This window comes from Giraffa tippelskirchi, chromosome 3 (genome assembly GCF_054371585.1).
Source record: "Giraffa tippelskirchi isolate mGirTip1 chromosome 3, T2T-mGirTip1v1.2.pri, whole genome shotgun sequence".
Lineage (NCBI taxonomy): Eukaryota > Metazoa > Chordata > Mammalia > Artiodactyla > Giraffidae > Giraffa > Giraffa tippelskirchi.
The window spans coordinates 80,149,974-80,174,764 of NC_137277.1; the positions used below are offsets into that span (position 1 = coordinate 80,149,974).

A 24,791-nucleotide genomic window follows, 5' to 3' on the forward strand; every position below is an offset into this window, starting at 1 on the left:
TTTGTAGTTATATATTTTTGAAATAAATTTTTCTCTCTGTCGTGCCTCAGTGTGCAGTTGTGGTCAGCCATCAACAGCTTTCATCTGATCATGTAATAAAGAAAATAATACCAAATATCATGCATTCAGTTCAGTTCAGTTCAGTCACTCAGTCGTGTCCGACTCTTTGCGACCCCATGAATTGCAGCACGCCAGGCCTCCCTGTCCATCACCAGCTCCCGGAGTCTACCCAAACCCATGTCCATCGAGTCGGTGATGCCATCCAGCCTATCTCATCCTCTGTCGACCCCTTCTCCTCCCGCCCCCAATCCTTCCCCGCATTAGGGTCTTTTCCAATGAGTCAACTCTTTGCATGAGGTGGCCAAAGTATTGGAGTTTCAGCTTCAACATCAGTCCTTCCAATGAACACCCAGGACCGATGCATTAGCCTTTATAAATCTACAGTCTTCATTGTGTCGATAAGCACACTGTTTAGTGCAGTTGTAGTTTCTTTTCCATGATAGGATTTTCTTGATGAAGGAAGCATAATGTTGATTTCCATTCTGGCAAAGCTCCTTAGTGTGAGTCCAGGATACTTTCTTATCATTTCAGTTGTGCCATCAGTACACATTTCCCCCCAAAACTTGCATTTCAAAATGTATTATTGACAGTGCAGTCCAATTTAATTTTCTACATTTCAGAGCTAGTGTGTTTATCAACAATCTAGCAGGAAAAAAGGAGTTCTTCCTTCATATCACCTTAGTATTTACCTTGCACATGTAGTAAAACATTTACCATGTTAGCAGTATCTGTGCAATAATTACACTTTAATAAGCAGATTTTCTAGCTTGAATTTGTTCTTTGAGTTGGCTTTCTGTATCATTAGCCAGTACCTGACTGTGGAGCTGAGGTGTCATTGGAAAGTACCTAACCTCCCTTCTTTACTGCAAATTCATGAGCATTGGTAAGCAAATATCCTTTACTAATGTCTTAATGATTATTTATAGAGTATCTTACTCTTCTAAATACACAAGGCTACTTTACGAGAAGCCCAGGAATCACTATAATGGCATACAAAACTTCTGATTGTGTTGGCTTTTTAATTCTAAACTTTTTCAGAATATGAATTTTGAGGCACTCATTTTTTTTTTTTTTTGCTATTTATGTTTTGTGGTAGCATCAACTTGAAAAAGTTGAAAAAAAAATATTGTACTGTCCTGTAGAACACCCATGGCTGATTCATGTGAATGTATGGCAAAAACCACTACAATATTGTAAAGTAATTAGCCTCCAATTAAAATAAATAAATTTACAAAAAAAAATCGATAAAAAGTTCTTGCTCTTGTCTAGCTTATAATCTATAGAATTTAGAACTTGCTCTTTCACAATTGTACTATAGGGTGAAATGCAATATCCAAATTAGAAAAGTGAAAATGAAGTGACGAAGGAGTCTGGGAAAGGGGGAATTGCTTTTGGCTGGGGTAAATAAAAGGATTTCAATGGAGGGGGCAATATTGGAATTGGGACTTGAAGCCTAACAGGTTGTGGAAATGGAAGTGTTAAGTATTCTAGTTAGAAAGAGCAGCAAAGGACAAAACAAATCCTTGATGTTACTAGCAAGAGACTGACAAAGGTAATAAACTTAACAATCTACTATTCTTGAAAGTTTCCAAAAATTTCATTGTTTGCTTTTTATCCTCAATTAACTGCCTTCATTTTAGTGGTAAAACTAAGATATTTTTTTCCCTATGAACTAGAAACTGTTACCTGTATCCTCCAGTCTGTATGATGGATAAACTCTGCAGTGTCAGGAAAACATATGCAGGATACGCCACATATATTTGCTCTTTTAGAAAATTGCTATTTAGGGGACCATTTAATGCTCCACTGAAGAGAAAATCCATAATCCTTTCTGTGTGCTGCATGGCAGTTGAGGTGGTATAACGTCCATAAAATACGCTGTACTTAAAACCAGCGATTTCAGAGCTATGCTTAAAAAGACAGAGTGCATTTTTCAAGTATCACAGAATAGCCCTTGTTTCCTATTCCTTTGGAACCTTTTAGCATCTCTTTAAATAACCAGCTTTATGATGTTGACCAGAGTATCTTTTTCTCAGATCCAATTCCAAAATACTTTCCTGAGTTTAATGACTAACCAAGTGGGAGAGGAAAACTTAAATTAAGCTGGCCTTGACCGAGTCCTGAGGCAAACTATTTTTCATGGATTGCTCATCTTAGAAGCTCCATATCTCATTGTCAACACAAAGCCTGCTTACACTGTAAACTGGGCATTCTATTTTGTTCTGTTTAACAACTAGCTTAAAAAAAAAAAAAAGACTAAAGGAAACCAAAATATGTTATTACTGCTACTGTCAACTAAGTGTTTTATTTGGTGACTGCCCTGAGCCTTCTTTAACCTGAGAATGGACTTTTAATATCTGAGAATATGTTTTTGTTTTTGTTTTAAAGTAAGGACAAGAAATTGATCCTTTTCTTTAGACTTTGTAAAACAAGTGTTTTTGAAATTTTTTTCACCTCAGATGGTGTCTAACTAATATTTCTTTATGATACTTTGCGTAACCCACATGCCACTTTCTTCTGATCTAAAGAAGGCATAGGGTGAAAGGAGGGCTTTATTATGCCCTGAAGCAGGTGACAGGGAATGAGGATGTAAAGAAGGGCTTGGGGAAGACTCATGAGGTGAGGGCCCATGTGTTTCTAACTCCCCAGAAACACCCTGATGAAACAACTTGCTCCCAAATTAGGACATTAAATTAGAAATGGAAGCTCACTTGTAGAATGGAACCTCCAGTTTACAGGGAATGATATGTCTCCTTAGCACAGCTAACACCATCAAAAGATAGAACTCGAGTCATTATTAATTTTTTTTGCAAAGGTCGATGATTATTTCGATAGAAATAAAAAAAGTAAGATGTGGAGAAAGTTGAACTTGTAGGTTGCTGGCAGGCACTTATTTTTGTTGTAAGTAATTATTAAACTCAGAGTGTTTGAATAAAACTAAAATTTTGATCATTGTAACCTTCAAGTATTTCTGCTGTGTAAAAATTGAAATTCCAGATGCACAGGGAGATGCATTTTTATGGGTTTGCAACTCTTTCTCAGCCCCTACTAGGAAAAAAAAAGAATTCTATAAGCATGGGGCCTGACATAGGGAACATATTTTGCACTCAGGTTTGCCTGGGGGACAGTTCACCCCAACTTTACTGTTGCTAGCACCTTCTGCCCTTTAGAAACAGAGAGTCTCAACAGCTTAGAAAGTCCAACCTCCTCTGTTTCTGACCCTCCATCCTCAGCTGGAATTCAGACTATTTTCTATGAGGTAAAATTTAACTCATGCATCAAAAGAGATCGAGATATTATTGTGTCCTTCCCTCTCACTCACTGATTCATTCAGTAGTTAATGAAAATTAGATATGGGCAATAAAAGATGAGTGTGATGGTTCCTGTACTCCAAAACTTACACAAAGGTAGGCCACTTAAGGCATTGAACTTTTCATTTTGAAAAACTTCAGTCCTACAGAAATCCTTCACCAAGATTTACTAATTGTTACCATTCTTCCATTAACATTCCAGTCTCTCTCTCCCTCTCTGTCCTCCACTCTCTGTCGCTCTTGCCTTCTCTCTCACTTTTTCTTTTTGAGGGAAGGAGGGAACTACTTAAAGTTCAGTTTCAGACATCAAAAGATGGGCATTTTAACAAGTAAGTCCAGTAAGTTTAGAAAGGCTTCAGCAGAAATCTGTATAAAATATAGTTACAAGGGAAAAGGAGAGTATAGGAAGGAATCAGGGCATTCTTTATAAGATTATTTTTCAGATGTAAGAGGTGTGGGTACACAGCTGAGCAGTACCAACAGCCCAGAGCTGAGCCAATGTGGAGCATTAGGAGAACAGTAAATAATTTTTCATCACTGGGCTTCAGGCAGGGGAGAAAGGAACTGAGAAATAGGTTCTGAGACAAATAGGAATGGACAGGTAGGCAGTGGTCTGATCATGGAGAACCAGGTATGCCATAGGGAGGAGGTTTCTCTTTATCTTATGGTTGATGAATAATCATTGCTATGCTTTAGGTAGAGGGTAGCCTATGCCTAAAGTTAACATAACTATTAATACTATAAAAGAGAAATTATCAGGCTTCCTGATAAATCTACTGACAGAAGTATTTTGGGAATTGAGCTTTGAATAGCTGTCCTATTTTTCCATCCCCAGAAAAATGGATATGTAGAAAAGTGCTTCCAAAACGTGGTTGTATGTCATACTCAAGTGGGAAGTTGTTTTTTTTTTTTTTTTTAAGGAAACATAGATTCCCAGTGTTTTCACTCCAAATCTTTGAGTCAGAAGTGGGGCCTGGGAACCTGCATTCTCCCGGATCTCCCCCAGGTGGCGCTGGTGCAGCCAGTTCACTGCCGGGGGTTTGGTGGCATCGCTCAGTAGAGGGAGAATGAGGGAGGATTTGGAGGCATAGGTCTTTGCAAAGGGATCAGAACTGGTCAGTCCCAGGACAACTCTACCAAATGCTATGAGAATACATCCATCACACCAGCCTGCACTGTTCAAGATGCCATGTCTTATGTCTCTTTGTGACCTTGGAAAATATCTCAAAGTCAGCCTCATGATAGGCGTTCCACAAATGTCTGATGATTGAGAATTGCTGAACCCTAATGTCAGCAAAGGAGACGTCTAGCAGTGTGTTATGTACCTTTTACCAAAACACTAAAATCACTAACTTATTAAAATCAATGAAATAGATAACCTAAAGCCCAGATATTTACTCAGACTTTTCAGCAACTCTACTAATTCTTTTTAAAAATCAAGACTCAGTCATTTTGATAAAATATCAGCTCTAAAGTAGATAACAGAAATAGGAGGTGACTTCAGTCACTTTGTGAACACTGCCACACTTAGACTTCATGGACTAAACTAAGAAAATGTATTCCCTGGGACTCCTTCTGAGTCACTTATCATTAGGGTGTGACTGTGACAGATAAGCTAAATGATGACAGGTGGAGGTAATAATGATAGTTAATCCAGACATATATTAAATAATAGAGATAGGAAAAATCATTTAACACTGGTCTTGACAGTTATCCCATGATGTTTATTTCAGAAATGTTTTGAAATGTTGTGAAGTATTTTGTCATCTTACTTGGTACATAGAGACAGTATTACTGCACAATCGTTAGTTAACATTCCATTATAGATGTCAAAACCAAGATTCTTGTCAGACTTTAAAAATTTGTCAGGATGGGGAACACATGTAAACCCATGGCTGATTCATGTCAATGTATGGCAAAAACCACTACAATATTGTAAAGTAATTAGCGCCCAACTAAAATAAATAAATTAATAAAAAAAATTTGTCTTATTTCTGACCTCCAATGATTTAAAGTAAAACCATTTTATTTAGACAATGTGGGTGTGGGGCGGGACTGAAGAAGCAGTCAGAAAGTGGATGTTGGGGGAAAAGAACTGATCTTCAGTGACTGACACTTCACTCTGTTCAAAAACCATATTCCAGAGTAATATGTTTTTTAACTGTTTTTTTATTCTTTAACATCATGGTTTATTACAGGATGTTTAATATAGTTCCCTATGCTATACAGTGGGACCTTGTTGTTTATCCATTCTGTGTATAGTGGTTTGTATCTGATAATCCCAAACTCCTAATTTATCCCTCCCTCACCCCCTTTCCTTTTGGAAATTTGTTTTCTATGTCTGTGAGTCTGTTTCTGTTTTGTAAATAAGTTCATTTGTGTCATATTTTAGATTCCATGTATAAGTAATATCACGTAGTATTTGACTTATTTCACTTAGTATCATAATCTCTAGGTTCTCCCATGTTGGTACACATGGCATTATTGCATTCTCTTTTATGGCTGGGTAGTATTCTATTGTGTATAAATACACCACACTTCTTTATTAATTCATCTGTTGATGGACATCTAGGTTGTTTCCATGTCTTGACTATTGATACAAATAGTATTGTAAATGAGCATTAGGGTACATGTATCTTTTCAAATGGTAGTTATATGCCCAGGAGTGGGATTGCTGGATCATATGATAATTCTATTTTTAGTTTTTTAAGGAACCTCCATGCTGCTCTCTTTAGTGGTTGTACCATTTATATCCCTCCCACCACAGTGTAGGAGGATTCCTTTTTCTCCACTCTCTCCCCAGCATTTGTTATTTGTAGACTTTTCATTGACAGCCATTCTGACCCCTGTGAGGTGGTCCCTCATTTTAGTGTTTTAAAATGTGTATTTAATTGGAGGATAATTGCTTTATAGTGTTGAGTTGGTTTCTGCCATACAGCAACATGAATCAGCCCCAAGTATACATATGTGCCCTCCCTCTTGAATCTCCCGCCCACTCCTCACTCCATCCCCCCTTCTAGGTTGTCACAGAGCACCAAGTTTAACTCCCTGTGTTACACAGCGACTTCCCCACTAGCTATCTATTTCACATATGGTAATGTGTATGTTTTCAATACTACTGTCTCAATTTGTCCCACCCTCTCCTTCTCCCACTGTGTCCACAAGTCCATTCTCTATGTCTGTGTCTCTATTCTTGCCCTGCAGATAGGTTCATTGGTACAATTTTTCTAGATGCCACATAGTAACAAGGTTTTTAAAGTGGCTAAATGATGCTGTTGACCATATAAAGTTCTTTAGCTAACCCTCAGTTCAAAGATGGAGGAGATTTTAATGTGTTTCATGCATTCATTAAGTAAGTTCAGTTTGGCAAACCAATGAAAAATATGAACTAAATCTCTGAATGTGTTTACTTGTGTAAGTAGGAGGATCCGTCATGGCTGGATCAGGAATACAGTGATGTTGTCAAAGCTTTGTCTCTCCGTCTCTTGGGCAAATTCTCACACATAGCTGGTAGGATGGCCAATCAGCTACATGACCCACATCCTAAGCTTAGTAATTCTGGTGAAAGGTCTTTCCAGATAGCTCCCACAGGAAGGGCTCTGGAAGAATCAGCTTTTTCCAGGCTTGAATCATCTTTCATCCCTGAATCAATCACATGTTCACCCTTGAGCCTATCAACCAATTGATAACTAGGAGGGGACAGTCCTATGTCAGTGCCTTCGCTCAACAGTGGGTGAGGGAGCAGGGTCAGCCCTTCCTAAAATCGCATATTGTGGGTTTCTCACACGAAATAAGGGTTCTGTTGACGAGAAGAAAAGGGATATTGTTTTGGCAAAAGGAAAAGAAAAAATCAACATGCCTGCCATAGCAGCTTCATTTTTTCCTGAGTGTGTGTGTCTAGAAAAGGAAGAAAAGGTGAAGTCTGCAATGGCAAAACCAAATTATGTCCTATCACTGAGAAAAAAATAGGTTTCTTCAATAGTATAGACAGTGCTTTTATTTTTGTATTTCAATAAGGACTTGGCTATTATGAGCCTCTTAAAACACCAACTTTAATGTTGAAATATGGTAGAAAACAAAGTTAAACACGTCACAATCAAAGTTTCTAGATTTCAGCTGCTTCTTTTACCTTGTTGTTGTAAGTACTCAATAAATGCTGAGTGAATTAATGAATTACTGTATTGCAAAACCATAGAATTTGATGGGACCTTAGAAGTCATCTAGTTAATCCCTTAGATGGCTGTGGACATCTGCAGTATCCTACAGAGTGGTCATTGAATACTATTTGGACAGTTTCATATGAAAACCCCCACTGATTTCCTCTTGGGGACTTCTTTGCCATATACTGACATCTTATAAAGGATTTAGAAGCTGATAACTTTGAACAAAGGTGCATTCACATTGTTTAATTTCTTTTTTCTCTCCCGCTTTACCCATACTTGTAAATGCAAATAACAAATTACAATTAAGTGATATCTCAAGTAATATTACCTGCAAATGAAACTCAGATAAACAAGCCGGACTTTGTTCATGGAAATTGTGGCAGAATTCTGACCAAGGAATTGATATAAGGAAGGCAGAGAAGAAGGCTACAGAGCTTTATTTCAGTCACAGATCCTTCAAGGGCAGCCTTGGAGCTGCCTGAGAGAGAGGCTCAGTAATGGCGATACTGGGTAGTTGATAGCTGGTGGGTTTCCTTGTGGCTGGTGGAAGTGTATTTTCTCTGGGGTTACAGAGAGGAGGGAAATGAGGTGTTGCCTCATCTGGAAGATATGAAAGTGCAGAGTATCCCAAAGAAGTATCTTATATTAAGAAACACACACTGTATTGAATCAGGGTAAGGATGGGAAACAAACATTCCTCTTGTGTTATTATTTGTTATTTCTGGTAACAAAAGTTCTTTATAGAGTGCAATGTGCTGTGCTCATTCATTGCAATATTACTTTTTTCTTATTGTTATATTTCTCCATAGATAAATCCTATATGTAAGCAATCTCTTAATACATCCCACTTTGGGGTTAACTTGTTTTGTTCTATTTTTTACTGAAATAGAATATCCTAAAATATTCTCTAAATGTTTGTATGTTTGGTAATTTCATACTCTCAAGAAGCCAAAAGAAATTCTTCAGGTTTTAAAACTAGATTTTATGCTCTTCTATACTTAGGATGTGTTTTAGATTACCTGATAGAGAGCATGTGGTGTGTTTTCACAAAAACATTAGAAAATTGATATTCAGATCTCATTTGTAGGCAAGAAATTTCAGGTGATATCTTAATCCTGACTCTGAAATGTAACGTAATAACAAAAATGCTTGGCAGTAGAATTGGAATCAAATTGACAGTAAACTATAATATTAATTCAAAGACTGTTATATTTATATATAAACATAATTCACCCATCAGCAAATGGCAATTCTTAACAAATTAGTTATTAGTATGAATTGTATGATGAGTTTTGAAACAAATTGGTCAGGACAGTTCTTAGCGTTAGAAGAAATAGCAGGAGACCACCATAAACTTTGATTTAGAATGCATTTTATATCAGCATTGGAAATGTGGTTGTGATAATGACAGAACATGTTTACTTTCACATATGTTTACTTCATTTTAGTGAGGCATGCCTCACAAATATAAAAAGGAATATGTTGATGTCTTCCTAGTCATTCACATAGCTCTCAGCCAGTAGGTACTACAAATCCCAGAATGCAACATTCCATTCTTAAACATAGATTTCAGACTCAGTTTGATGAGATAATACGATTTACCATGAAATCCAAAATGTTCACTTGAACTTTACTAAACATAGACCTTTGTCAGGTTTGGTATATTTCTATATTCAATTTTAAGAAGCAAAATATTTGTACTGTCCACCTCATCTGTATATGTGATACAATTATTTTCATACATTAAAAAAATAGCCATTTCACCACAGTGAACTAGTGTAAGATTTAAGGACAAAATGATCAACTGAGAATTTTTCTGGAGGAGCAATTCTTTCTAAAATGTTCTAAAAACAATTTTTTCTAACATACTTGTTCCTTGGAAGTAGCTCACTGTTATTTGGACTCATATTTAAATATCTTATTATATATTTTGGACTTTTATTAGTTCTGAAATTATTAGTGAAGGCTGTAGTGATTGGCATTCATGTAGGCACTGCTGATTGGAAATCATTTTATATTAAAGGTTTGAAGTCATTTTGTTTATTCCTGAAAGTACCTCAGTATGTTCTCCATCCAATGTTTTTATAAACATGCAATAATTATACTAGTAATGTAATTAAAATAATAGCTCACATTTATTGAATGCTTGCTTTCTAGTCATTCATATAGCCTTCAGCCAACAGGAACTACAAATCCCAGAATGCAACATTCCATTCTTAAACATGGATTTCAGACTCATTTCAGACATTTATTGAATGCTTACTATATACCAAGCACTGTACTAAGAGCTTCCATGGATTACTTTGTTCAATCTTCATAAAACCTTATAAGGTAGGTGGTATTATTGTTCCCATTTTACAACAGGCCAAGACTTAATGAGAAAAATTAGCTTATAAAATGTGCAGAGCTACTAAAGTGGATCTAAAATGTGGACCACAGCTCTGTGTCTTAATTCACTGTTACACTGCATACCTTGCATCACAAATGAAACATTATTATTGTGTACTGTGGCCAGTACATCACCACCAGTGCAATAACACAATTTTATGAATTTCTGTTGATGAGAAAAACATCATCTTTGAGCCTGAAAGGCAGGATAGTATCTCAAAATTTTCTTCATGAGCAAACCTTGTTTACTCCTGTGAGAAGTAAATTTTTAAATTTCATCAAGAAATGTTAAAATAGACAGTTGAAATAATTATTCAAAAAGCAAGCACTGAGCAAAAAAATCTTCATCTCATTTTCCAGATTGACTAAATGCATCAATCAAATCATCGAGGTAATTGCTCAACTTTTCACTTATGTTTCCTGGCAGCATATACTTCATAGCTATTGTGACTCCACAGGAATAATATCAAGTACTCTTTATGTTTGTGAAACATATCAGTTTGATGTGTTGTTGATGCTTCTTAGGAGCTTCACACCATCCATTACCCTGTCCTTAACCTTCAACCTTCCTGCATCACACTCTGGGATGACTTCATCTCTGGACTCTGTTAACCCTACCACATCTGCCTCTATTCTTGAGGTTTCCTAAGTTCCAGGTGTGTTGTTATCCAGCACATCTCTCCCCTTTTTAAACATACTCCCGCAATCTTTTTGGTTCAGTCCTATGGGATTTTTCCACCTGAAGCTTTCCCCACTTTTTACCTTCCCCAAGTGGTACAACCACAAGACTGAGTGGGCAGAAGTGGTTTCTTGTTGGTTGGAAGGTGTTGATCACACCTTGTCAATAGGGAGCATCTCTGGGGCAGTTTGCTGTCACTGCAGCTACACATTTGACAGTTGGGTTCCTCCCCCAGCGCCCCACTCATCATCCTACTTCCTCTGTCACATTGTTTCTCAAATCCTGCTTCTCAGATCCCTAGGACTTCAGAGATACATTCTCAGAGATCCGTGTAAACCTAAATTATTGCAGATTTTTAATGAGATGATCTTAAGATATTTAAGTTGCTAAATTTCAGAGCTTACACTTGTATTTTTCATATGGTGTCTCTGAAGGAGTAGTTTGACTTTTTTTTTTTTTTTAATGGTTTTTCAAACTGGGAGTCCACAAACTTGTTTTTTTTTTTTTTGAGTTCTGAGTTCTCAAGATTGAGAAACACTTCTCTACTATACTGGAAATGGGCCTGGCTACACATTCCTCATACATCCACTGTGTGCTTCCTATGAGTCTTGTACTCTGTTATATACTGAAAGTTTAAAAAGTCCCTGTCCTCAAGGGTTAGTGGGAAGTCAGATATATAGAAAGACAGTTATTATATATTGTAATGGTGCTAGTCAGTTGGTACAAACTTTCTAGAGAACAACTTTAGCAATTGAATCAAGAGTGTTGAAAAAGTGGGATAACTTTTAACCCAATCATTCCACTCTTAGGAATTTATTTTTTGGAAATAAGAAAGAGCCACAAAGATTAATATGAAAGGATCGAGAAGTCAAATGAGATGAAGATTGTTGGAATTGACTCAGTGTGATATTTTTTACAATAGTTAAAAATATGGCACCCCACTAATGGGTATTAGACAACCACTAAACATAATAAACTTTGCTCCAATACTTTGGGCACCTTATGGAAAGAGCTGATTCATTAGAAAAGACCCTGATGCTGGGTAAAATTGAAGACAGGAGGAGAAGGGGACGACAGAGGGTGAAATGGTTGGATGGCATCACCAACTCAATGGACAGGAGTTTGAGAAAACTTGAGGAGATGGTAAAGGACAGGGAAGCTGGGCATGCTGCAGTCTGTGGGGTCACAGAGTTGGACACGACTGAGCAATTGAACAACAGAAACAACAAAACATAATATATAAGATATTGAAAGAACTCATAATGCTAAGCAGAAAAACAGCACATAACTTTCTACATCAGAGGCGAGCAAACATTTTCCGGTAATAGGTCACATTGGTTAATATTTTAGACTTTGTGAGTCATATGAATTTGAGAGTTGAAACTATTAAAACTCTGCTATTTTAATGTGAAAACAGCCACAGACAGTGCATAAACAATTGGGCATGGTTGTTTGTCAATAAAAATTTATTTATGGACATTGAATTTTGTATAGTTTGCATGTGTCAGGAAATATCAATAGTAATTTTAAAATTTTTGTTTTCAACCATTTAAAAAATATAAAGCCTGTTTTTAGCTTGCAGACCATGTGAAAACAGATGGCAGGCTGGATTTGGACTGTGAGCCATAGTTTTCTGATGTCTGATCTATACTATATGATTTTAAGAGTGTGTGTGTGTGTGTGTGTGTGTAGGTAAAACTGTAAGAATATTAATGGTGGTTATCTCTGGGTAGTGGGATTATAGGGGTTTTTTTTAATGATTTTTAAAATATTTTTACTCATTTTTAATGTGAGAAGACATTTTTGACAATCAGAAAAGTAAAAAAAATAAATCACTATAATAGTGGAAAGCACTTTAAAGGGGTAAATACCTCAGATTCATGGAGGCTGAGGATGAAGAGAGGGTTGCTGAAACAGTCAAAACTAGACAGTGTGTTGAAGGATGATGAAGAATTTCTCAAGCATGGTGAGTCACAGGAGAGAGAGAAGAGGGGGAGGCAACAAGGAAAAGTGTTCTGGGCTGAGACGGGAGGTTAGGCTGTGGGAAAATTAGGGAACCACAAGAATGTCAGAAGGCTGGAGAGCAGTGTGAGGGAGTGAGCAGAGAGAAGATCACAAAGAGAATCAGGCACCGAGGGTCTTCCTTGCTGTGCTTAGACTTTGCATTTTTATCTTAAAATCATTTGAAAGCCATTGAGAGATTGATAAGTTGCTAAAGGAAGTGGTCGTATTTCTGCTTTAGAAAGACCTACATGGCATCAGGGCAGAGAATGGACTGGGTAAGGGTGAGCTGGGAGGCAGGAAGACAAGTTGAGAGGCTGTTGTAGGAATCCATGTGAGAAGTGAGAGACTAAATCAGGGTAAGACGGTGGGTGGGGGAGTGGAAACAGAGGAAGGAGAAAGTTTGAATGAAATACAGGATGTTGACTAATTAGATCTTGGAATTGAAGGAGATGTGGGGGAGAGAGGAGTAAAAATTGTCTTCCATGTTTCTGCTCCTGAAAGCCAGGTAAGTGGGAGATCTGGTAGAGAAGATGGCGTGATCAGTTTTAGATGTCTTGAATATGAGAGAGTTGTTGGGTGTTTGGGTGCAATTTTTCAATACAGTTTAAAAATCAGGAGAAACAAATTACATAGACAGTGATTGTAGTAATAAGAACTTATGCACTCACTTGGAAAGAAGTGTTAAATCATATTCTTTTTCTCTTCCCCTCCTTCCTGCATGGATTATGTAGAAACACAATCTAATCAGTACTAGTGGCTCATTGCGATAGTCCACTCAGACTTTGGGGTCACTTGCCCTTGAGACCACATTAAAATTTTGTGAAGAAATTGAGTATAGTTTGAAAAAAGTCACACAAATAATTTTATTATAAGCTCCCTAGTCCTACCCCTGACACTTACTTGGTGAGTGAGAAGAAATGAGCAAAGACTGTGGTTTCCTGGAGCATTGTGGCTTCACAACCTAGGGAGCTACCTGGATGTAATCTGAAGCTGATCCCCTATGTGGAGGGCAAGGAGAAACAAAGAGATGGACCACTCCAGATGGCAGGTGGTAGGTTTAACAACCAAGGGAACTTATTTAGGAGGCTTGTCCTGGGCAGCCACAAGACAGCCTCTCTGCCCCTGCCTGCCAGATCTTAAAAGTTCATGTAGATTCTTTCACTGTGTTCAGTCATGTGTTCCATTCAGATAGTCTCAACACCCTATCACTATCTCAAAGCTGTGTCTGTGGGGACAACTTCTGGAAGCCAGGAATGTTAACCTACTAAACATAGAGGAGGGAGTGAGGAGCCTCTAATTGCCTGGATCCAGCTTACAGGTCAACCACCAGGTCATGTCCTTTCAATGACCTCCCCTAACAGACACCTGAGAGTGAAAGTTCAAGTGTTAGTCACTCTGCCGTGTCCACCTCTTTGCAAACCCGTGGACTGTAGCCCACTAGGCTCCTCTGTCCATGGAGTTCTCAAGGCAAGAATACTGGAGTGGGTTGCCATTCCCTCCTCCAGAGGATCTTCCCAACCCAGGGATTGAACCTGTGTCTCCTGCATTGAGGGCAGATTCTTTACTGTCTAAGTCAACAGGGAAGCCCAACAGACACCTAGACATTTAAAAATTAGGCAGAAAAAGTGAGCCTGTAAAAGAGTGCCAAAGCATAGAAGGAAAATCAAAGTATACTTGTAGTTGATGGGAGAAAAAAAATTTTAAGGAGCCCATAGCAGTATTAATCACAAACAAGTGATTAAAGGAGGATTATTTAGCATTGACAAATGTGAGGTCATTGTGGATCTATACAAGAATATTTCACTGGTATGGTGGGAATAGAAACTATTCAAAAGTGAATTGAGAAGTAGATGAGGATTAAGAAAAACCTGAAGCATCAAAGAAAGGAAAACAATACAATCCAAACTAGATGCTTCCCTCCTCAATTTTCAGATATATTACCACAGTTTGTACCATTTGATTAAAGAGATGCTTGAAAAATTCTTGATGAATGGTTGAGAAAATATGCTCTTGAATAACATCAGGTTTCATTAGATGTTATCTGCTCTGAATCCTAGGAGTCATTGAAAGTATGATTGTATTGTGTTTGAACAAGTGACTGATTTTAGCTGTAATGGAGGATAAAGAGCCTCTTTCTATTCAAGTGAAATAACTTTCTACAGACTCCTGTTGACTGAGGATGTTTTAAGTGCTGTGGAGGATAATATTATAAACATTTAAACTGTAAAACACTATACAAATTTTATTATTTGTACTGCCATATTATTACTGCACAAATAATAAGACATGCAAAAATGAGATTTCTCCCCCTTTAGGTATGTTTTCAGATACTAATTTATCTTTTGACCATACGGTTGTTGATAGTCTTCAACCTGGAAGAGCAGCTTCTCTTCAATTAGGTAAGAAGTCCAACTGTAGCCAACAGTAACCACCCAGTCGTGTCTGACTCTTTGCTACCCAATTCGCTGTAGTCCACTAGACTCCTCAGTCCATGGGATTTCCCAGGCAAGAATACAGGAGTGGGTTGCCATTTCCTTCTCCAGGGGATCTTCCTGACCTAGGGATTGAACCTGTGTCTCCTGTGTCTCCCACAGTTGAGAGAGGCCATTTGAAGAGATGGGGTGAAGGTGGGCTCACTTCAGGTGTTCAAAGTTATATCCCTCAAGGTTACCTGGTTTTAATTTCCATGATACATTAATCCTATGAAAGTTTTAAAAGAACTCTTCAAGTGTATATAAGGAGTGAGAGACATAGACTTGCAGGGTGTTGTCAAGGGTTTTCTTGACAACTATGGGAAATCTGGGATCTGTGGCACTCTGGGAAATGAGGAGGTAAAATTTGGGACCATCTAAGAAAACTTTTTTCCAAAAACTATGCAAGGTTTTGCTCCTAAATTAAAGGAGCCTTGTTGGTCTAGAACAGGTCTGTGTTGCAGTTTTGTTAGACACTTCCTAAGGCTGATGTCAGGTTGGAATAAGTGGCCTCTAAACTCTCTAACAGCCTGTGAAATAAAGTGAAATGATTTTGAAGAGAAAGTAAATGAAACCTCTTAGACCTCTCACACATTCTACCACAAACATTTGTGTAAGGCATTGGGTGTTTCTCAGTAAGATTATTCTTTGGGAGGACAATTCTTCACTGAACTCCTCCCCCATAAATCACACAAACACAGGGTGACAATTAGAAATGCCTTAATGTGACTGGTACTGGGGCTGTAAATATGAGTGAGGTAGAACGTAGATCTCTTGTGTCTGTTTCACAGATTTGCAATCATCATTATTAGTAGACATGGGTAGTATGACCTCTAGCCCTCTCCAGTAGAACTTTACTTGCCTTTGTGTTTCAGGCTACCAAACTGGTAGATCCTATTCCTTGAGGGAAGAAAGAGGTAGTCTTCTTGAGGACTCAGCATTAAAATAAAACAGTAAGAACTGAGTGGACTTCCTAACACTTTTACCAAGGTTGGGGAAGAAGTATCACAGAGATCCAAGTACTATACATCAAACACCTGTACGGTGGAATTCAGCTTTGTGTACACATCAGCCTCCATTCCAGGAATCTCCCAGAAATAAACCCCAACTGGTTATTATCTTAGATTTCAGATTGGTTTAGAAATGTTTCTATTCTATGAATTCCTGCCTAGTTCACTCTGTCAAAATTCCTGTCTCCTCCGTTATTTCAGATGGAGTTTGATAGGGGAACATTGAACTGTACCTGGCCTTGATCCCAGCACCCCAAGAGTGATCTGAATTCCAAGAGAATTTGGAGCAGATGGTTTTCTGCCAATCTTCAAGGCAGATGTCAATTGGCTTCCTTAGAAAAATCCCAAGTGTAATTTTTACCAAATTAAACCCGGAAGGTTCTGCAAGAATGTTCCAGCCTTGGGATTACAGTGAATCAAACATTTTGCAGTTCATACTGGAGGTCATGGGAAAATCCCAAGAAAATATAGAAAACCAGAACTGTAGTCCTTCAAGCTGCCTGTCCCCAAAACTCCTGTATTATTTGTTTACAAAGTGTCACGTCAGTGGGAAAAGAATGGTATTAAGAGAAACCTATATGTATTTAATAAGGCTAAATATACTTCCAAAGGCAACTCTATTTGATAGAGAAGTAACCAACTTTCAGATTCATCTTACCACCTTCTTGTCAAACCTGAGAAATATTACTGAAAGTCTAAGTGTTCATTTGCTTTACTCTGGAATGAGTTTATTGCTCATTATTTCTTATTCTCTTCTGCATCTCTGTCATGGGATTGTCAAGTTTTTCTGCTTTCTGTTCTTTGTACAGTCTTTGTCATATGATTGCAGTATCTAAGAATTTAAAACTTCTAATTTAAGTCTTGAGCCATCATAAGTAGAAATTGAGGCCAAGTTATTCCATTTTAATGATAAAATATATAAAATGGAAAAAACATGGACAATATAAAATTAGCCAGCCCTTGTCACATAGGGAGGAAACTAAGAAAGTACACACATTTAATCTAACTCTCCTGGCAATTTACACAATCATATGTGTAGTTAGCCTAAATACTAAAGAGAGTGGAGTGGGCAAGTGTTCAATGGATGTCTCTGAAGAGTTAGTTCATTGGCATGTTCAACCCACTCTACCTGAGGCAAGTTTTAAATTAAGTATGAAATTTTCCAGCTCTTTGTTGCATTATGAATTTTATTGTCTTTCTTTATTAAGTATGCTGCTGCTACTGCTAAGTCACTTCAGTCGTGTCCAACTCTGTGTGACCCCATAGACGGCAGCCCACCAGGCTCTGCCGTCCCTGGGATTCTCCAGGCAAGAACACTGGAGTGGGTTGCCATTTCTTTCTCCAATGCATGAAAGTGAAAAGTGAAAGTGAAGTCGCTCAGTCATGTCCGACTCTTCGAGACCCCACGGACTGCAGCCTGCCAGGCTTTTCTGTCCATGGGATTTTCCAGGCAAGAGTACTGGATTGGGGTGCCATTGCCTTCTCTGTATTAAGTATGAGAGAACCTTGAATGTCTAATGCATAACAAATAATTTTACATTTGTGAATCTACCTGGCTATGCTAGGGTAACAAGCAACCCCAATGTTTATTTGCAGCCTTATTTACAATAGTCAAGAATTGAAATCAACCTAAGTGTCCATCAATAGATGAATGGATAAAGAAGATGTGGTGTGTATTTACACTGGAGTATTACTCACCCATAAAAGAGAATGAAATGTAGCCATTTGCAACAACATGCCCTTTTCTCTCTTTGTCCTGGGACCCCTGTAATGCAAATGTTTATACTCTCAATTTGTCCCAGAGCTTTCTTACACTATCATTGTTATTCTGATTTCCACTATTGTGTCTTTCAGATTGTGTACGTGTTCTTCTGCATCACCTAGTCTGTAGTTCATTCCCTCCAGTATATTATTTCAGTTATTGTATTCTTTAGCTCTTTTTTATGTAGATTTTATATTGACTGGTTCTTTTTTATATTTTTTAACTTTGTTGAAATTCTAATTGTGTGCCTCCATTCTTCTTCTGAGTTTGGTGTGTGACTTTATGACTGTTGCTTTGGACTCTTTGGGCTTCTCCGGTGGCTCAGACATTAAAGGATTCACCTGCCAATGCAGGAGACACAGGAGATGTGGGTTCTATCCCTGGATTGGGAAGATCCCCTGGAGAGGGAAATGGCAACCAAATCCAGTATTCTTGCCTGGAGAATTCCATGGATTGAGGAGTCTGGAAGGTTACAGTCCCTGGGGTCTCAAGGAATCAGACATGACTGAGCAACTAACAGTTTTCACTTTGTACTTTTTATCAGGCAATTAGGTTGGTGCAAAAGTAATTGCAGTTTTACATTGTTGAACTTTGCCTTTTGATACTGGACTACATTCTTAACTGTGGTTATGTTATACATCACTTTAAATGCTCATTTCTCACTTTATTATTTTTTTTGCTAGTGACTTATTACTTGCTGTTTATTTTAGACTATAGAAATGATATTAGACAAAAAGCAAATTTGAGCGATTTTTTTATTCAAGTTCAAAATGGGTCATAAAGCAGCAGAGACAACTCGCAACATCAACAATGCATTTGATACAGGAACTGCTAATTAACATACAGTGCAGTGGTGATTTAAGAAGTTTTTCAAAAGAGATAATAGCCTTGAAGATGAGAAGTGCAGTGGCTGGCCGTCAGAAAGTGACAGTGATGTATTAAGAGCAATCATTGAAGCTGATCCTCTTACAACTACATGAGAAGTTGCTGAAGAACTCAATGTTGACCATTTTGTGCTAGTTCAGTATTTGAAGAAGATTGGAAAGTTGAAAAAGCCCAGTAAGTAGTTGCCTCATGAGCTGATCAAAAATCAAAATATTTGTGGTTTTGAAGTGTCATCTTTTCTCATTCTACACAACAACAATGAACCATTTTTTCATCGGATTGTGATGTGCATTGAAAAGTGGATTTTATATGACAACCTGTGATGTCCAGCTCTGGTTGGACTGAGAAGGAGCTCCAAAGCACTTCCTAAAACCAAGCTTACACCAAAAAAAGGTCTGATGTTCAGTTTGGTGGTCTGCTGACAGTCTGATTCACTACAGCTTTCTGAATCCTGCAAAACCTGTTACATCTGAGAAATATGCCCAGCAAGTCGATGAGATGCACTGAGAAATGCAATGCCTGCAGCTAGTGTTGGTCAACAGAATGGGCCCAATTCTTCTCCACAACAACGCCTGACTGCGCATCACACAACCAAAGCTTCAAAAGTTGAATGAATTGGGCTACAAAGTTTGCCTCATCCACCATATTCACCTGACTTCTTCTCAACCAACTACCACTTCTACAAGCATCTCAACAACTTTTTGCAGAGAAAATGTTTCCACAACCAGCAGGAGGCAGAAAATGCTTTCCAAGAGTTCATCGAATCCTGAAGCATGGATTTTTACACTACGGGAGTAAACAAACTTATTTCTCATTGGCAACAAGGTGTTGATTGTAATGGTTCCTATTTTGATTAGTAAAGATGTGTCTGAGGCTAGTTAAAATGATTTAAAATCCATGGTCCGAAACCACAATTACTTTTGTATCAACATAATACTTCTCTCCATTTCATTAGGGTTTTTTTCATTAGGTAAAACCCTGGGTTTTACCTTGTTCTTTCATTTGGAACAAATTCCCCTTTTTTGTTTGGTTTTCTGTGTTTGTTTATATGGGTTAGACAAAGCAGTTACTTCTCCCAATCTTGAATGTATGATCTGGAGTAGGAGCATCAGTTCAGTTCAGTCACTCAGTCATGTCCAACTCTTTGTGACACCATGGACTGCAGCACGCCAGGCCTCCCTGTCCTTCACCAACTCTCAGAGCTTGCTCAAAGCCATGTCCATCAAGCTGGTGATGCCTTCCAACCATCTCATCCTCTGTTGTCCCCTTCTCCTCCCTCCTTCGGTCTTTCCCAGCATCAGGGTCTTTTCCAATGAGTCAGTTCTTCGCATCAGATGGCCAAAGTATTGGAGCTTCAACTTCAGCATCAGTCCTTCCAATGAATATTTAGGACTGATTTCCTTTAGGATTGACTGGTTTGATCTCCTTGCAGTCCAAGGAACTCTCAAGAAGTCTTCTCCAACACCACAGTTCAAAAGCATCAATTCTTTGGCATTCGCTGAGAGTCGGACATGACTGAGCAACTTCACTGTCAATTTTCCTTTCATGCATTGGAGAAGGAAATGGCAACCCACTCCAGTGTTCTTGCCTGGAGAATCCCAGGGACAGGGGAGCCTGGTGGGCTGCCGTCTGTGGGGTCACACAAAGTCGGACATGACTGAAGCGACTTAGCAGGAGCAGCAGCAGCTTTCTTTATGGTCCAACTCTCACATCCATACATAACTACTAGAAAAACCATAGCTTTGAATAGATGGACCTTTGTTGGGAAAGTAATGTCTCTGCTTTTTAATATGCTGTCTAGATTGGTCATAGCTTTTCTTCATCTCCTATGTATTAATAGACTGCATGTGCTGGACAGCTTTGGCAAGTTGGCTAGAGCAACAGGCACTTTTCAAACTTTTGCCTCTGCACAGAGACTCAAATGAGCAAGTTAGTGTACAAGCCTCTTAAGAGTCTCATTACAGTATAGTGCTCTAGCGCTACATAAGCCCCGCTGGTTTTCAAAGTCAGTTAAGGGACCCTTGTCTGTCCTACCAGTGCTGGTACCAAAGGCTGAGGTGCCCAACATGGGGCTCGAACCCCTTGCTCCTTAGGACCTTCGAATTTGTGATATCCCTTCCCACTTGTGGGTCCCTGCACTGGTGGTATGTATACTGACTACATTACATCTCTGCCACTTCTCTCCATCTTGATGTAGTTTTCAAAATTTTCCTTAATTTTGGAAGAGCCGTTATACTAGTCTTCAGATGTTTCTCTGAATGAGTTGTTCTATATGTAGTTGTAGTGCTGGTTTGTCTGTGGGAGGACATAAGCTCAGGATCTTCCCACTCTGCCATCTTGATCCCACCTGTCAGATGTGTTTATATTTCATTTGGATTTTCAGTGACTCAACCTTTAAAAATATCGATTCTTATATTTATCTCTCATTTGTTAATTTCTGATTTTATATTTAATAAGTTAATCCCCTTTAATTTTGTCTTAATTTATGAGTTTTTTTCTATAATTTAGGCTTGAATGTTTAATGTATTTTTTCTTTCTTTCAAAACCAAAGTTGTCTAATGCTATGAATTTCATCTAAGCATAAAATATCTGTGTATCTTAAGTTTTAAACATAGTAGCCTCATTGTTATTTTTTTCTTCTAAATAGTCTGTATTTATAGTTTTTTCTTTATTTGATCTAGGAATTTTTCTTTAAAGTGTTTTCTTAAAATTTCTAAGAGATTTCTTTTATCAACTGGTCTTTTGTTGTTTATTTCTACTTGTATTGCATTTTGGTCTGACTGGGTATAGGTGGCACCAGTGGTAAAGAACCCACCTGCCAGTGCAGGAGAGTTAAAAAATGTGGATCCAATCCCTGAGTCAAGAATACCCCTGGAGAAGGACATGGCCACCCACTCTGGTATTCTTGCCTGGAAAATCCCAGAGGAGCCTGGGGGGCTATAATTCATAGGGTGTCAAAGAGTTGGACATGACTGAGGCGACTCAGCACGCACACACATACCTACTTTAAATATTTTAATGTCATAAATATAAACATCATGAGTGCCTTATTTCCCCTGTGAATTGTGTAATTTATCAATATAAAGGACTGTTTTTTAATCACAATGATTTTTTGTTTTGATTTCTAATTTGTCTGAGATTAACATTGCTAATTCTCCTTTATTTTTGTCTCTGCTAATATATCTCTTCTCTTTATTTTAAGATTTTATATCTTTTTAGTTGAGGGATGACTCCAGAAAATATAAATTAGTTGAATTTTTTCCCCTTAATCTGATACTGTTTGCCTTTTAATTGAAAAAATTAACTCATTCAAGTTTTGAGTGTTAACTGATATTTCATTATATTCCTATCATTTTGTTTTGTGTGTTCTAATAAATATATTCTTATTTACTTCATTTTCTTTGTTGTATTTTGCATCATCACATGTTTAGTTTCCTTTTCTGTTGACATTTTAGAATTTATTCATGTTATTGTTAATGTATTATATTTTAAAATTGTGCCTTGATTTTGGTGCCAATATCAAGAATAAAGTAGGATCTGTGGGATCCTCCTCCTGTCCCCAAATGAGACAGTTATGAAAGCACAGGTTGCCCTTCATCTTCCACGTTTTGTTCAAGCAATATGCAGTGTTGGTTACAGATATTCTAATTTTTACACTATGGCTATCCACTTTCAAGAACTTACTCTTAACATTTACATTAAGCTTCACAAGCTTGTTAACAGTAAAAACTATTTAAAATAAAAAGTTTTACTGGGTTCATTTCTTACAATTTTTTTTCATGATTACTCCTTTCTAGAAGTGTTTCAATTAGTTCTCTTTTTGTGAAATGTGAAGTTGGCATAGTATTCTGTACCCCTGTGTATGTAATCATGCATTTTTTTAATAAATCTCTATGGTGTTTTATAAATCTCCATGGTGTTTCAACATAAGGCATTCAAATGTGGGTGCCTTTAGCCTGGCCATGCTCCCCAGTTTACCACAGCTTCAACTCTCTTCTGTATGCTTTACTACCTGCCTGCACAACAATTTGTGTTTATAAATTCTCTTCTAGACCTTCCTAAACTACATATAATTTCAAAAATCTAAGTGCTTAAAATATGATCCCAAGTTCTTACACGGAGTGACACTCTGCCTTTTTTTTTTCCCTGGACTTAGGCTTTGGAAGATCAAGTATGGGAACTCCTGCAAGAAGCAGACAAGACTGCTGAAGAGAACAAGGATCAGAGTCAGGTCTACGATGCCATGGCCAAGACTCTGGGCGAAGCATGGGCAGCCCTGGTCTCCATGCTTGAGAGAAGGAGGGAACTTCTCAGATTGACCTCTGAATTTTTTGAAAATGCCTTGGAGGTTTGTTAAAAAAAGTTTCCCTTCTCCACTTCAGAGTAAATGGATGACATTCCTGAAAATCCTTTCTTTCTGAATAGACATTGCAATCAGATTTTTTTAAAAACTGCAGAATAACCAAGTTACATACATTTAAATTTTGATTATCAAAATAAAATTTTTAATATTTTAAATGTATACCTTCAAACAAAAGATAAGTGTAGTTAATTAAAACTGGCAAATATTAAGTAAAAATGGGAATTTTTACCCATAAGCCATTTTGATATATTTCTCTCTTTAGTTAATAATAATACAATTACTAAATCAAACAATTACCTCTGATTACAGGATTACCAAGAAATGCTGGTCTAACATGTTCTTGTTAACTAACAGTTGGAGGATGCAGTTTCTTCTGCTTCTTATGATAAGGCAACTTCAGAATAGTCCATAGAATGTTTGACTTGTCAGCATAGCATATGATAGAGTACCCTCTAAGGCATGTAGTTGAATTTCCGTAGTTTGAGCTCGTTAAAATATATGTAAGGAAAAAGTTCTGGATCTAAGAAGGTCATGATTTTTCTTGAATTCTGCAGTTTTTTTTGAAGAACCCAATTTCAAAATGTGAGACTCAAAGAACAGTTTCAAAAGAGGTGTTATATTTAGTGTAAGGTAGTTATTAGAAATGTCACTTTTAACTTCTCTGTCAAGTGGCAGTACATTCATTTTGATGTGAGAGCACTGCTTCATTATGATAAAGCACTAGCTTTGAAAAATATGATATTTCCAAACTGAAAATTCAGGACTTAAATGCAAAATAATGAAAGAAAGAAGATTAGTAATAGAACATTAAAATTGAGGTAGACAATCTCATGCATCATGAATTCGTTTAAAAGTTAAAAGGAGCAAAAACCTTATTGTAACTTTCAAGGTTTCTTTTTCACAGTTTGAACAATGAAGTCCAATTCACAGATTATTTCTGAAAAAAGTCCCACAGACAATTTTCTTTCCTGAAAAGAAATAAACCAGGTGAAATACACCTATAGGGGTCAAATTATAGATACATCTGATTCATTTTGTCTTAGTAGGTGAGGTATAAGTATTAACTGCCCTTGAAATTCAGGTTGACTGAGCACAAGAAGTTATCTTTTTTCAAATATGAAGTCCAATATTTGTTTCTTACTGTGTAGGAGCATTAATACTAGCTGATTTTCTATATGATGAGAAATGACTTCCAGATATTACATGAAATAAAAGGAATTATACCTCCTAAGTCAACCCATAATTCAGCCCAGTACTCTGATTCCTAGCGAAACAATGAAGTTTCTTATATTATCCTCCTTCCAATTTTGTGAACCACTTCATACTTAGCTGATGGAAAACTTCTACATGATTTTCCCTGCCCCTTGTGTAAGCAAAACTAAGAATAGGGTCTTTGAAAAGTGTCCCCCTGTTGCCACTTCCATCCTACACTAACTGTAAAAAGAAGAAAAGTAGGGAAAAGAAAATATCCCTGAGATAAAGGTTAATAGTAGAACATTAGGGAAGCTTTTCTGAGTAAAGCATTGTTTGTTTATTGGGTTGTTTTTTTTAAAAATATGTCAAACAACAAGTTGAAATATAGATATAAGTTACATAGTGACTCCAGAATTTCTTGTAATGATCTACAGGGAAAACCAAATCACCTCCCAGGGTTTTGTTTTTCCTTTGAAACTTCTCTTCAAGGAATATCCTTAT

At 37.5% G+C, this 24,791-nt stretch overlaps 1 protein-coding gene across 2 annotated transcripts in view; it reads left to right on the forward strand.

Moving 5' to 3' along the window:
* Positions 1-24,791, forward strand: part of CCDC141 (coiled-coil domain containing 141) — a 230,821-nt gene that overhangs the window by 32,167 nt on the left and 173,863 nt on the right. For both annotated transcript variants that reach the window (XM_081579496.1, XM_081579498.1), the window contains exon 3: positions 22,890-23,081. In XM_081579496.1, the coding sequence (XP_081435622.1) occupies positions 22,890-23,081 (192 nt within the window). The remainder of the gene's footprint in view (positions 1-22,889; positions 23,082-24,791) is intronic.